Raw genomic sequence first — 15,178 nt, forward strand, 5'->3', positions numbered from 1 at the left:
AATACAAAATACCCTGCAACGCGTTAAACAATATGTTTGTGTAGCGTAAACCATTTTCATATCTCTTATTTATTTGTTTTTAACATATTTTTATTGTCTTCAGTAAATCCTTTGTACTTTTTATAACGCTTCATAATAATATATTTTTTTACCAGTTTTAACATTCCCATGTCTTAATTTTACCCCTATATGCAAACTTTAATGGCTTATTTTAAATTGAAAGTGAACTCAGATGGGTCGTTTTTTATCGTCGGTTTTATCCTGAAAAGCTCTTGGAAGAAACTTCTTAGCATTTCCAAAGTGTATCGAAAGACTGCATAAATATTTGATTAAGTACGCAGCTGCTGCATGCAAATGTAATAACATATATCTCACTGATTTACATCGACAAATTTCATCCTTTGTGCTGGAACATAATGTTATCAAAACATTGTTGCCTCTTGGATTGTCCCTTAGATCATGGGTAATAGTGCGGTCAAAGTTGGCTTGTTTAGTAGGTGAGTCATTGTCATTTTGTTAACTGAAATAATACAGCTTTCTTGCAGTTTCTCAGTTGTTTTCCTGAGATGGTCATGACTTTTTCCTTGTCAACTATCGGGCACGGCACCTAAGGGTGCGTTTCTTTGGGAAAATCCAAATCCAGATTCTTGTCTCCAAAACGGATTTTGCGCTTCTTTACTTGTAACCGAAAATGGATTAATCAGGGATTAGTGATTTGAAGAATCCACACTCCGAGTTGATTTATCAGATATCGAAATCCGGATTTTTAGGATTCGTGATCCGTGCGTTTCTTTGGGAAAGGATTAGAAAAGCGTGCATTGGCCCAGCGGTCTTCGCTGTAAAACTACAGGTTCGCTTTTAGTGAACACTGTCATACGGTAAGTTTCCAAGCGTCTATTTCGACTAATATGCAAAAATGATTCATTATAAAAGGTATTGATAGCTTGATTAGTGTAAAGTGTCATTTTAAACTGGATGCAGGGTTTCTAGAACAGTCACTGTGTGCTAACGGAAGCTGTATCCTTCTCAAATCGTCACAAGTATAGTTTGCGCTGATCGCAGTTATTCGCTTTCAGATGCCTTCCCGCTACATTATACTTTAGGCTTAAAAAGAAGTGCTTCGACGTGTAAATTTTGCGAAGGCTTTTTTACGCTGAAATGATACATTCGACAAAAAAATTGGGTACTAATATTTTATGTTCTGTACGAACATTGTTTTAATACGGGGTTGTCATGGCAAAATATCCATTTTCGGTTTCTTCGTTTCTTTGTGAGCGAAGTATTCGTGTGATCTAAGATAAATTATCCAATCACCCTAAACCGCTCTATTTTGCTTCCGTGGTAATAGCCTTGTATTTATTTCTATCCTTTTTCCGTAGTTATAGCCTTTTATTTCAAATCATGTTACATCATGGGAGCTGAGTCCAAGAGTCCAAGATGAGTTTACGTGTGACTCTTTTCTAGAACGCCATAAGCTGCCGTTTTACAAATAAACAGTTCGATTCTTTTAGATCTTTACCCTTCGACTACTTTATTGGAAGATCGGAAAGTGTCCCTCCCCAACACCCCTGGCCCAAAAAAACGCATGTAACCGCCTGGCGTTTTATAAAGGGAACTGGGCTGTGCAGTTGCCTTAAAAACAAAAGAGTGACCTGGATTCCTCAAGACTGCTGTATTTCTGGCAACACTGTGTAACAAAGTATAAAAGTGAGGAAAACCTAGTTCACTATAATAAGAAAAAAACTCGACAGAAAAAAAAAACTAAATGTAAGCAAATGCTAGTGCTCAAGTAAAGTAGTACTTGTAGGAAGTATGTCATTAACTGAACTTCATGACACAACGTAATAGATTTCTCATTCCTTCGTATTTAGAGGAGCCTGAAGGGGTACCATGGGAACTGAGACTTGGGCAAAATTTCACTGGGAAAATGGGATTTGGGTCACTGGGACTGGGAATCACAAACAAAAAACATTGGAACTGGGACTGGGATTTGGGAAATTATGGGAAAACAATAGGGTGGGACAAATTTGGGCTGGCAAAACGAGATTTATTTAGCATAAAATGTTTATCCAAGAGTCAATTTATCTGCAGCATACATTTTCTTTTCACAGCTCACGCAAAGGATAATACTTATTCTGAACTTCAAAACACGAGAAAAGCGTAACTGGTACTGGTGTGGCCTTGAAGATGGACCCGCCACTCAAAACAGCGCTCCTTCGCACTCTGGCCTTTTTTTTAGTGACCATTCTCAGCGCTTGGTTGTTTGTTCAAGTGGAGTACACGGGAAAAGACAACAACAAAGAAAAATATCAGTTGCTACACTCTCTGTATACATCCATGTCTTCTAAATATAACATGACCATCGAGGAGTTTAACAACTTTTCCAATGTAGCACATGAAGCCCTGAGTGAGCCTAAACCACAGTGGACTTTTTTTACTGCATACGAGTTTGTCATGAGCGCTGTAACTACTATAGGTAAAAAAAGAATAGTCTTTAAAAACTGAATGCATCTGCAAATAAATGATTGATTGATTGATTGATTGATTGATTGATTGCATACTTGCTTGCTCGATCGATTGATTGATCGATCGATTGATTGATTGATTGCATACTTGCTTGCTCGATTGATTGATTGATCGATCGATCGAGTGATTGATTGAGTAATTGACTGTTTGATTGGGGATGGGGTGGGGGGGCTTAATAGGGCTTTTACGGTAACTATACTCTTCATTATTCTCAGGTTTTAAAGCAATCACCTGTTCTTTTGATTATTTTATAACACTTTATAATTACTATTCTTACCTAAAAACAAGAAAAAGGATCACAGAAATAAGTGTACAGATGATTTTCCACTGCCAAATCTACTTCTGGGTACCTCTTCTGCCACGCCAGGATAACGCAAACTATACGTGTTAATATGTTGTTGATCTGTTTTCTGCAGGTTATGGGTACATCACTCCTCAAACTTCCGCTGGCCAGATATTGTGCATCGTCGTCTCTTTATTCGGCATTCCTATCACATTGCTCACGCTTAAGTCCATCGGTGAACTCATTGCGAGAAAGGTAAACGGAATTGTCACAAAGTTTGAAAAGAAAGTTCTCAAGAGGGTGGAACCAAAACAAGTCAAAACTAAGAGTGCCGTAATTTTAGTTACATCAATGGTTGTGTTAATGACAGAAACTGGTTATTTAATTTCGTATCTTGAAGACTGGACCTTCATCGAAGCAGTGTATTTCTGGTTTATAACTTTTAGTACAATTGGGTTTGGTGACTACTTTGTCAGTGCTATCAACCACCAAAGTATCAACAAATTTTCTTTTAACATTTCTATACATCAAGATAACAAAGATGAATCACTTGATATGATGAAATATAAGTACCCGTTTGTCTACAATATATTCGCCACCTTGCATTACTTATTTGGTTTATGCATTGTCTCAAGTGTACTTAACTCCATTGTGGAGTCCCTCGAGGAAGGGAAACGTTGCATTCAGTGTCCCGGATGTTTTCCTCGAACAATTCAGGACCAAGCGAACAGTCAGCAAAATAACACTTCAGAGCAGCGAGAAATGGACGTGACATGTTTCAGTATGGAACATCTTCAAACTTAGTATTGCCATCATAATCATAGCCTTATTTTGATCTGGCTCTCTGGTAGAGACTATCTACTCTCTACACTAACGTCCAAAAGCATTAAAAACATGATCCCGGGCATCTTCCCTGGATGGGATGCTAGTATATTGCAGGGCTAAACCCAACATTAAATTTGCCTGTCCCCATTTATACACCTGGTTAGAGAGGGGCACTATTAATGTAAAGTGTCTTGCCCAAGAACACAACGTATGTGGCGTCGGCGATGGCTAGAACCAGGACCACTTGATCCAAAGTCCAGCGCGCTAAGTATTAGGTTACAGCGCCTCCCATATTACTTAAACCAAGGATTACCTCAGGCTTCACTTCTCAAAACCTCTAAACATCAAAGACGCATCCGTTATTATACATGAAACAACTTACCTCATCTCATTCCGTGAGGTTGTTTGCTATTAATTTTGAGTCCAAGCTTCATTTAAAATGCTCAATCAAGACACGAACGCATTTATCTGTAGCTTAATTTTTTACTGGTCTACTGTTCGTAATTATGTCTGAAATGGTAGAATTGAACCCTGTATGAGTGTTGTAAAAATAGTTCCAATTCTTACGAGCCCCATTTACGAATGTATCTGTATAAATATTGCTATAAATAATTACATCGCCACCGCACAAGCTTCTACTGTTTCCCGGTGGCGCATATAAGTCATAAAAATAAGGCAAAACAGCTCTTGCATGTTCAGGCAAGTTTTCAATACAGTGAAAATCCTGTATCGTAAAAACATTGTATACATATGCATATTTGAGATACTTTGAGCTGCCGGCTGCATTACTTTGGTTCGAGACACCGGAACTCCATAAAAGGTTAGTTTATTAAATAGAGGAGGCTAATTCATCATTTTCATTTATAATTTCACATTACATGTGATGGTAGAACTGTAGCCCGCTCAGCAAGTTTTGATCTACTTAAAATATCACATATCGTATTGAAAAAGCTTTCCTTTTGTACGCTACAATTGTGACGCTATTTATGAATGCGCGTGCAAAACAGAATTTACACTACGAATAGTGTAAGCTCTTAATTGCTTGAGATTTTATACAATTACTCATTTGTCATATGACTGACAAAATTACGAACGCGCTTGCATTTATTTGCACTGCAGTGCAAATTAAAAATTCATGATAAATTTGCCTGCTCTCAGCCAATCGCAGTGGAGTTATTTTCCCAGTCATGTAATAAGTCCCATAATAATAAATGGAATTCGAAATTTAAAAAAAAAAAAAACTAGCAAAATATCTCAAGAGCTTGACAACCTTAGCCGTGGTATTTTAAGTCATCACTTAAGTCAAATTCCACATCAAAACGTCAATCAAATACAGGTATTAAGATATAAAAGCCCACATCTACTATCAGTATAGGTTTAATTCGCAATCATTAGTAACAAGCGCGCAAGTTTTAAAATAACGAACGAAATTCAAGTTATGCCCAAACGCTAATATTGTATAGTCAAGTACATATTAAAAGATAAACGATTAAAGCTGCAATGTTTCCATTTTCGTATCAGTGTAATTTGCATACATCTGCAGCTAGCATGCTTGACGCCTTCATTTTGTCATAGCCGTTTTGCGTTAGCTATGAACGGATGCCCCACTACGGTCTCATACCAATTTTTGAAATGAAAAAATCATATTGCGCCTAAAAGTAAATTTAGCCTGTTTTATCCCCCCTGGATAATGCATAAACATAAGTGTGAGAGGCATCTTGCAGAGCTTTGTTTCATCTGTTAGTGATAACATTTTTACCGTCGATTGCTCGTTAAGACCTATCCAAAAGTTGAAAACATATTTTAGAAAACATGAGCGCTTTCAAAAGTCTTACTATTTTTAATCACTTGCAGATATAATAGCACTTATCCTTAACGATGTTAACAGTGTTTTCTAGAATGAATATGCTCGTCAAAACAAAAGACAAACCAATTATTTCAAATACAATACAAATGCGGCGGCCTACTTTACGTCTAGTAGGATGATTGGTCCAAATAACATAAAAGAACACATATAGTATATTCTTAATTTAGAATACCATGGAGATTGGTAGTGCCACAACAAAAATCTCATTTTGAAGAAAACACAATACTTCAACTTTTTGGCAACCTTTTGAAGTAAGTGTTGAGGTCGTGGGCATTACATAATTATTTAATTCTTCAAACTAAAACGATTATTTAAATTGCCTTGTTTTAATTCATGCTGTGTACTTCGTTTTGCTTCCCACGGATCGACAAAGCCGCTTAACTACGTGCCTACGTATTCAAGATATCATCTGCAAGGTAAGAAAGGAAGACAGAAGAAATCAAGTGAGTCAGAAGTAAGTCGACAACTTATTTTAGTTACATTTAGTGAGGGAGAAAGTACGCTCGCATAAAGGAAATCGTTTACGAACACTTTAAAAGATGCATTATGTAAAAACATATTTTAATATCAAATGTGTGAAGACGGCTCAGTTAAATCCACAGAGTTCGGTCCATACACTGAAATTATCATATGAAAATGGCCACCTATTTAATTTAGAGAAGTGTCAGTAGAATATATTTTAATTTGTCCAAGAAATAATCAACAAACCGTTCATCTGCACGATTTCAGTAATTTCAACTCATATACAAGGAATCGCTTACTGCATATTGCGAAAGATGATAAAGTTAAACACCAACACCTGACACCTGCTTAATACGGAAAGCTGGTAATTCCATTTTTCAAGAAATATCCAACGGGCTATTCTTCTGTAGGATTTCAGTAATTTTTACTCGTGTACGAGAGATCATTGTTTTGAATATAACGGGAGATATATATAAAAAATGTTGTTGAGTTGAACACCTACCGAGTAGGGTCAAGGCGAAGGCGAAGAATACTTCTTACACCGAAATCACCATGCAGACAGGCACAATATCTACAGTAGTTTTGAAAGCACATAGTATAATTTCGAAGAAAAATTCAACAAACCGTTTATTTGTAAAATTTTAGTATTTTTTTGCTGTGGTTATAATGGTTATGCAACAGATTATAGAACAAATTCAAAGAACATGAGATGTTGTGAGATTACTCGTATACAGGAATTTTTTTTACTGAATATTGCGTAAGATCAATAACTAGATGGGTTCAGTTAAGGTCGCGGGGGACACCTTAGGCTCATCATTATGCATTTATTTAAAGTGTATGCACGAAGTACAACGACTGACATCGACAACTCTACGAGATATTTATGACTGGACAAAAATATGGGCGCGTGCGCGTGATTTGTAAAAAATCCCTGTTTCTTTGATATTTTAACCAATTTAAATCAACATTTAGCGATGTATACGTTCATATAGATTGTAGGAAGTCTTTGAGCTTATTTTCATTTAAATTGGAATATTTCTGCAACTCAGATTAATCACATAAACAATGTCCTTTTTAAAAACGCATTGTTCTCACCATAAAAGCGTGGAATATAATTACCATAATTACATCTCTCCTTGGCCAAATTATCGTATTTACGTCGGGACACCTTCGGAAATCTCAAAGTTTGGACTTTTCCGACAATTTTGTGGCAGAGAATACAGCCCGGATACAGAACTTCATGACTTCCGACTGCAGATACGTAAACTATGAATACTGTAGTGTGTCATAACAGAGGCGGAATTTTAAAAGAGCGCTTTTAGAAAGAGGTAGAAGACATTAAATTCAAATTTGCGCACTTAAACCGCCATAACTTTCTGGCAAACTTTAAATTAAAAAATCCGATATAGTGATAGTATTTGATGAGCTGATCAATTTCAGATATAGGCCCATCCGCAATTCTGTCAGGGGAGACATTTTTTGGACCCAGGGGGTGGGGGCGGGCAACATGTAAGCTTTATGGTGAAATAACTAAACCATTTTGGTTAAAGCACTAAATTTGGCAATTATAGTTATTAACGGGCTGATTGATTTCATCTTTGGATCTATTTGGGTTTCTTTCAGGGTTGCCTTTTTTACCCAAGCGGATGGGGTTGTCTCGTTTTGAGCTTTGTGATCAAAGCACTATTTTTGGCTCGTTTATAGCATTAAATGTGATCACCAATCTCAGTATCAATGGGCTCATCTGAAATAGTTAATGGGAAACTCAGAGAGCATACAGGGGTAGGTATGTTGTCAACTAATGGTAAATTGATTGTGCATTTAATTTTTGGTTACGAGCACCACATTGATAAGATTAGCCTTGCTCATGAGCCATTCCGGTTTTTTTCCAGCCAGGGTGAACTATTTGATCCCTGAAGAAGGATGAATATTTTTGAGCAAATTGGTGAAATGATTGGGCACGTTATGCTAAAAGAATCAAATAGGAATCCAAGAGCTTGACAATTTCAGCAATGTAAAAGGGGTATTTAACGTTTCTTCAATGGGTATTCAACGTTTCTTCAAAAAATGAAATGGAGGAATTAATGAAAAACAAAAGCTAACACAACGACACCCATATTCACTGTTTCCGCCATCAGCTCTCACCATCTTGTTAGACTGCTTTCAAAAAATCTCACCCCACTTGCTTTGTAGTCTCACATCAGGTTCACCCCTTCGGGGAATTCTTACCCTGTTTCTGATCCCAGGTGCGGAGACCCTCTCCATCCAAACGAAAGAGAAACTCACATGGGCTATGCAAGTTTATCATATGTTATTAAAGGAAACCTTCGAGAGTTCTTCTTTCTGCACAGAACCGCAAAAGGCAAAACAAGTGCAGTGCGCTTAGCCAATTTCTTACATATGTGGATGTTAACATCCACATATGTATGAAACTTCTTGTGTTGTCATGAAAAGACAGACACCAGTCTTCTTCTGTATGCACCGGACTGTGATTATGACAGCCAAAACTTCAACAAGTTCGTGATTAGAACAATGGACTCAAATATCTCTGATTTATATACTTCAGATCAGTGGATGGCATTGCCTTCATAGTAAGAAAACAGTTCTTTGCTATATATTATTGCACAAAACTCTTACAACTCTTGGGAAAGAAACGTCACGAGTCTTCCCTGAATTATCCAGCTGTAAACCTCAGAGCATCCAGAAGAAGCGCAGAGGCACTACCTGCGCAGCATAACGACATTTCCGCTAATATCGTCGTTATTACTCACACATGTGCTGATACAAACGGTCATATTTTTTGAAATACTGAAAACTTACATGGGATTTTGCATATTTTAGCCGATAAAGGACTACACTTTTCGGCTGTGTAGAGTGAAGTTCTCGGCGAGGTCCCGAAATTGAAATCATTCGCTTCAAAATCAAGGTCTTTTTTTAAACCTTTATTCGATGCCGATCAGAAATGGTCATTATATCCTTGATTACGCATTTGAAGAGAAATTGAAACTAGAAATGTTTATAAACATATTAATATAAAAAAATGTCAACTGTTCGATGCGAACAAAATATTTGACAGTGACCCGAAAAATGCCTATTTTTCTAATTTTCCAGATGTTGCGGCGGGCCCGAAGGGGCAAAATATTTATTGGCTCCTAACGTGGCCAGAAAATCATTTTCAATCAAACCAGATCTGTTTTATTTCTAGCCTCGGTAAAGTCTTTCAGTACTAGTTGCCAGAGTTTAAGGTAAAATTATTTTTTGACTCGAATTTGAGTGGGTGGTTTTCAGGAAAGACAGCTTCTTAAATCTTTTTTCAGACCAAAACAAACGTAACCCTGAAAGCATACCAGAAATGCCCATTGCTGAAATTGAACAATCAAGCTAAACAAATACTATAGTTGTGTCAAATATGTCAACTCAAAATGCGCAACAATTCCACCATAAAGGTCAAAAGGATACCATTGATCCCCATAGGCCGAAAAAATACCCCGAAAAAGCATTCTGGATTGGCCCATAGGTATAATGATCATCTCATCTAATTCTATAATCGTGGCAAAAAAGGTGCGAACTTAAATGACCCGACAGTGTAAAAACTCAAACGGAAACCACCACCTCCCCCTTGGTCCAAAAAGGACAACTCTGAAAGAATTCTGGATATAGGAAACTCAGAACTGAAATTGATCAACTCATCATACTGACTATAATAGTGTCATTTTTGTAACCAAAAGGGTTCAGTAATTCTACCATAAAGTGCAAATGCTACCAACTACCTCTCCCTGGGTCAAAAAGTGTCTCCCTCTGGAAAAATGTCAAATGAGCCCTCAGCTGAAATCGATCAGCTTATCGAGTGCTATCACTGTGCGAAATTTGGTACTTCGTACTAAAAGGATGCAGTAAATTTTGCCATAAAGCTCCAATGCTACCCCCTACCCCCTGGGTCCAAAAGGTGCCCCCCCCTGTCAGAATTCTGATTGGGACTATATCTGAAATCGATCAGCTTATCAAATTCTATCACTGTGCAAAATTTGGTGCTTCTTACTCAAAGGATGCAATAAATTTGCCATAAAGCCCAAATGTTGCCCACCCCACCCCTGAGTCCAAAAGATGCCCCCCTGACAGAATTGTGGATGGGCCTTTATCTGAAATTGATCAGCTCATCAAATACTATCACTGTGCCAAATTTGGTGCTTCTTACTCAAAGGATGCAGTAAATTTTGCCATTAAGCCCAAATGTCGCCCACCCCCACCCCCTGGGTCCAAAAGATGCCCCCCTGACAGAATTGCGGATGGGCCTATATCCGAAATCGATCAGCTCATCAAATACTATCACTGTGCCAAATTTGGTGCTTCTTACTCAAAGGATACAGTAGATTTTGCCATAAAGCTCAAATGCCACCCACCCCCACCCCCTGGGTCCAAAAGATGTCCCCCCCTGACAGAATTGCGAATGGGCCTATATCTGAAATTGATCAGCTCGTCAAATACTATCACTGTGCCAAATTTGGCGCTTTTAACAAAAATCGCACAATCATTTCACCATATTGCCGGACTACGAGTGAGGTCAAGGCGAAGAATACTTCTTACACCGAAATCACCATGCAGACAGGCACAATATTAACAGAAGCTTCGATCGGAAGCAAATAGTATAATTTCGAAGAAAAATTCAACAAACCGTTCATTTGTAAAATTTTAGTATTTTTATGCTGTGGTTAAAATAGTTATGCAACAGATTATAGAACACCTTCAAAGAATACGAGATGTTGTGAGATCATTGCTTTCATTACGTTTATCCACAGCAGGTGTGAAGTCTTGAAGATGAACCCGCTATTCAAAGCAGCGCTTCTTCGAATATTTGCTTTCCTTTCTTGGGCCTTTTTCAGCACGTGGTTGTTTGTTATGGTAGAGAACACGGAAAAAGATCACGAAGAAGAGAAATATCATTTGTTAAGCTCCCTGTACGATTCCATGGCAATGAAGTACAACATGACTATCGAGGAGTTTAATAACTTCTCCAGTGTTGCGTTTGAGGCCATGAGCGAACCTGAACCACGGTGGACCTTCTTTACAGCATTGGATTTCGTCTTACACGCTCTAACTACTATAGGTAAAATCAAATACGAGCTAGTGGTTAATAAAAGCGCAGAATACCTCTTTCTATTAAAAGTACATCGAAACTTCAGCCTCTAAGGCTAAGCTGGTTGGGCGATCTGATAAAAAATTATAACTTTGATTGCCTTTCGACTAGACTGTTAGTGGCTTTGAAGAAAAGATTCAATTTTCCCTTAATTCCACATACCTCTGCCACATGGTTGGTCTGAAAGGACTGTCTCCCCAACATATAAAAAAAAAACAGGACGCTTTTTATTACGCATATCACTTTATATTATCACTTTATATGGAATCTATGTTCACAGTGTTTTTTTTACTTCGTGTCCCCAGTTAGTTTTAACTAATTCTTTTTCAACAATTTACACTACCGAGTTTTTGTAGACTTATCTATCTTTTGCAGGTTATGGATACATCGCTCCTCAAACACCCTCAGGCCAGATGTTGTGCATTTTCGTCTCTTTAGTTGGGATTCCCATCACATTGCTCGCGTTAAAATCCGTCGGGGAGCTTATTGCTAAATTGGTCAACGGAATTGTTATCACGTTTGAAAGGAAAATCCTTAAAAGAGCGGAACCGAAGCAAGTGGAAACTAAGAGTGCTGTGATCTTGTTTTTATTAATGGTGTTATTGATTGTCGTAAATGGCCTTTTAGCGATGGAACAGAAAGATTGGACTTTTGTCGAAGGAGTGTACTTTTGGTTTGTAACATTGAGCACAATCGGTTTTGGAGATTACGTTATAATGAAGGAACCCCAGAGGATCAAGCAATTGCAATTGTCTGTTAATAGCTCTAACAATCTCGAAACCGACGATAAATCAGGCGTCCTAAAAGATACCGGCCCAAAATTGGTTTTCAGCATATTGTTTACGCTTTATACTGTATTAGGTTTATGCATTGTCGCAAGTGTACTAAATGCCATCATGGCGGCCATCGAGGAACAAAAATGGCGCCCACGGTGTCCTGGATGTGTTCCACGAAAAACTCAAGACCACGCGGATACTCTAAAGCAACGTGGTGACCTTGATATGACGTCTTTAAGCACGGAAAATGTTGGATTCCGAAATGAAAACATTGAACCACTCTCATTAACTCACCTTAAGTGAGAAGTGAGAGTAATGGATTAGAAATCTAATTGACGAGTAATGACACCCTTCTGAAGACCGACATAGTGAGGATTTTCTTTGTTTTGTTTTTCCCCTCCCTGGGCCTGGTAGATTCTAAAAAAAATCCGTGGCTAGGTTTATTCCTCGTTGGGTACGTACGATGAAAAACGTTAATGCTAGTTTTTTGTAAGGTTTAGGTCTTTTTTATCTCCACTTTTATTTCCAATGTCTTGCAGTGATGGGTGTTTCCCTTTGCAAGATCCCCCCTCTATAGATGTAGATGCAGTTTAAAGGACATTTGTACCATTTCAATTTGATCATTTTATCTACGAAACTTTCGTTACCCACTCTTGTGAAAACGCAGAGTGAGAATTGAACTTAAAATATATTCTTAGACCAAGGAACATAGAATCTTCCCGAAGACTCTTTTGGTATCCAGAGAGTGAAGAGTGTCACAAAAATCAAAATTGCCATTCTGGTGAAGTTTGAAATTTTGAATCTTTTTTTCTTAGTTTAGTTGATGTCTTTGCTTTCACCACTTTTGGTGTTCTCTTCTTTCTCTTGCAAGTTAATAAAACAAGTTTTTAGCAAACTACAGGCCATATAAAAATACGATATTAAAATACGATAGGTTTGGCGGGTTTCGCAGACGATCACTCCATAATCGTTAGTGATTGCTGTTTCAACAATTCGCATCATTTTTTGTGTGAGTTCATTCATAAGAAGCCCCAAGTGGATTTGAAGCCTACATATGGGAAAGGTTAAATAAGCTAAGCCGGTAATATCGATTCATTCTACCTTTCTACTCAAAATATTCGGAGGTTCTCAGTGAAAGATGAGTTCAAGTAATTATTAGTGGGCTCACAATTGACCTTCTCCCACTGATGATTGCGGTTTCAGAGCCCCGGGGGTGGGCGGGGGGGGGGGTACTCAAAAAAAATTTATACGGGGAGGCTCCGCCCCGAGTTCTAACCCCTTACCCTTTTATATACCATTTTGACAGAAATTGTACCCCTTTCGTATACCTTTAACTGAAAAAAGGTACCCCTTTCATATACCTGAAAGACGTGGCGTGGACTTAAAACAGGACTTTTTCTTGTCATTTCCGTGTAGCGCTCAATAAAATAATAGAGGCATAAATTGCGTCTGTTCGAAATATTTTAATAAAAGGCCGTTTTAAAAACCTAAATGACAGATTTTCACACCCTTTCATATACCTAAACTCGTGAAATCCCTACCCTTTTGTATACCTGAAGCCTGAAAAAGGTACCCTTTCGGGCGGAGCCTCCCCGTATAGGCCATTATAGGGAGTAACCCCTCCGGGTTCAGAGCACAATTGGAAAATCAGGGTACTAGTAAGAATGGTCACTGATCGTTATCTTACTAACGCATCTTATATCTTTATATTTAATTATTTTAAGGATAACATTATAGGGGTAACCTCGTTTTTTCCTTTCAATTTAGAGGTTTTTTCATGTATATGTTGTGGTCTAAATTTAATTATCTTTGGTTCAAATGTTTGTAACCAGTTTGATTATTATTTCCATTTGTTTCATATTATGATAATGAATATGAGAAAATTAAAAGTAAAAATAAAACTGGTTTAAAAAGTTTTAAACCAAACGGGAAAATTTAAACCACAATACATCTATAATTTTTATCTATCTTGTTTTGCGGCATCTCGAACGAATAAGCGTTTGTTTTGTTTTGTTCTGTTATGTAAGGAAAGGTTAGGTTAATCTGTTAGGTAACGTTATTCAAACGCGTTGAAATCCTGAATTTTTCCCAAATTTAATCAAGTAGGCTATGATTATTTCGTCACCTTGCAAATCCGTTTTCCTTTGTATATCTTTGTATATACATTTAACTGATATTACAAAAGATATTATGAAGCAACAATATGAAAAATCAATGCATTTAGAGTGGGATAAGCAAGGAACAAGCGCGTGTTAATACCATTAATGCAAAACCAACGATTACTTTAAAACCAAACGTTCACAGTAGTTAATTAAGAGTTACCTCAACAGAATTGAAATAATTAAAATTCATATAGCAATGCATCGATAAATAAAACGTTGTTTGTGGCTTAGAATAAGTCTGATTTACAAACTTGTACAGCCAGAACATGTTCACGAGGGCATCATAAACGTTATTTATAAAATAGAACATAAGAGCTGCCATATTAAGACTCGTGAGAGAAAAATGTAATATTCAATCTCTCGTGCGTCAATCAGTATAGTTAGTAAGTGACACAAGTTACTCAGCTTTGTTTTCCGCTCACAGTTAATAAAGAAAACTCATAAATATGACTATGGGAAGTAACTGCGGAGATTTTAGCCTGGCTGATAACATTTTACCTACTTCTTAGTAATACTCATAGCAACTCAATCGACAATATATGAACGCTTTTTTGGTCGTTGGATGCACTAATAAATAATATTTTCAACCATTGTTGACAATGTTTCAGAGGATGAACAATAGATTCCCTTCAAAAAAGTCAAAAAACGAAGCGACAGACTTGTTGTTTCAAAGACTATGCAAATACTGTTTGTCTAATTGAAAGGCAGCTGATTGGTTTAAAACATAAAAAAAAAAAAACGACCAGCACTTAATTTGGGAAGGACATTTTGCCACTGATGTTTTCCAAGCAATACTGACGTTATGGAAATTGGCAAAATCCATTTTAATCAGGAAAAAATAAATATTCCATTTCCTCGCAGTTAAAACCCAGACATTTGCACTCGAGGTATATAAAATAGTTATTGAACTAAGTCGGCTCGCTAGAATTAATCACAAGTTTTCGAGTCATTGTGAATGCAGTGCGGACTTCACTGCTCTTGCCCTGCAAAGAAAGGTCGCCTAATACATTCAAAATATTATCTGCAACGCAAGCAACCGAAGGACAAGTAAGCGTGGTTCACGGCCCTCGACAGAACACTTCGGTAACACATCGAAACACAGTCAAGAAAGTAACGTAGTAAGTAAACTCATAGAAAGCGCAC

The 15,178-nt window shown here is 37.4% G+C and overlaps 2 protein-coding genes across 2 annotated transcripts; both read left to right on the forward strand.

The window, feature by feature from the left end:
* Window positions 1-408: 408 nt before the first annotated feature.
* On the forward strand, window positions 409-3,893 carry LOC144643682 (two pore potassium channel protein sup-9-like). The gene is made up of 3 exons (XM_078503002.1): window positions 409-497; window positions 2,112-2,476; window positions 2,943-3,893. Exons 2-3 carry the CDS (start codon window positions 2,188-2,190, stop codon window positions 3,611-3,613), a joined length of 960 nt encoding a protein of 319 aa, XP_078359128.1. The 5' UTR covers window positions 409-497; window positions 2,112-2,187; the 3' UTR covers window positions 3,614-3,893.
* A 1,752-nt stretch (window positions 3,894-5,645) lies between these two features.
* LOC144643681 (potassium channel subfamily K member 15-like) lies at window positions 5,646-12,768 on the forward strand. The gene is made up of 3 exons (XM_078503001.1): window positions 5,646-5,955; window positions 10,760-11,067; window positions 11,473-12,768. Exons 2-3 carry the CDS (start codon window positions 10,779-10,781, stop codon window positions 12,174-12,176), a joined length of 993 nt encoding a protein of 330 aa, XP_078359127.1. The 5' UTR covers window positions 5,646-5,955; window positions 10,760-10,778; the 3' UTR covers window positions 12,177-12,768.
* The last annotated feature ends 2,410 nt before the right edge of the window (window positions 12,769-15,178 follow it).

This window comes from Oculina patagonica, chromosome 2 (assembly GCF_052425735.1).
Source record: "Oculina patagonica isolate OP01 chromosome 2, crgOcupat, whole genome shotgun sequence".
Taxonomy (NCBI): domain Eukaryota; kingdom Metazoa; phylum Cnidaria; class Anthozoa; order Scleractinia; family Oculinidae; genus Oculina; species Oculina patagonica.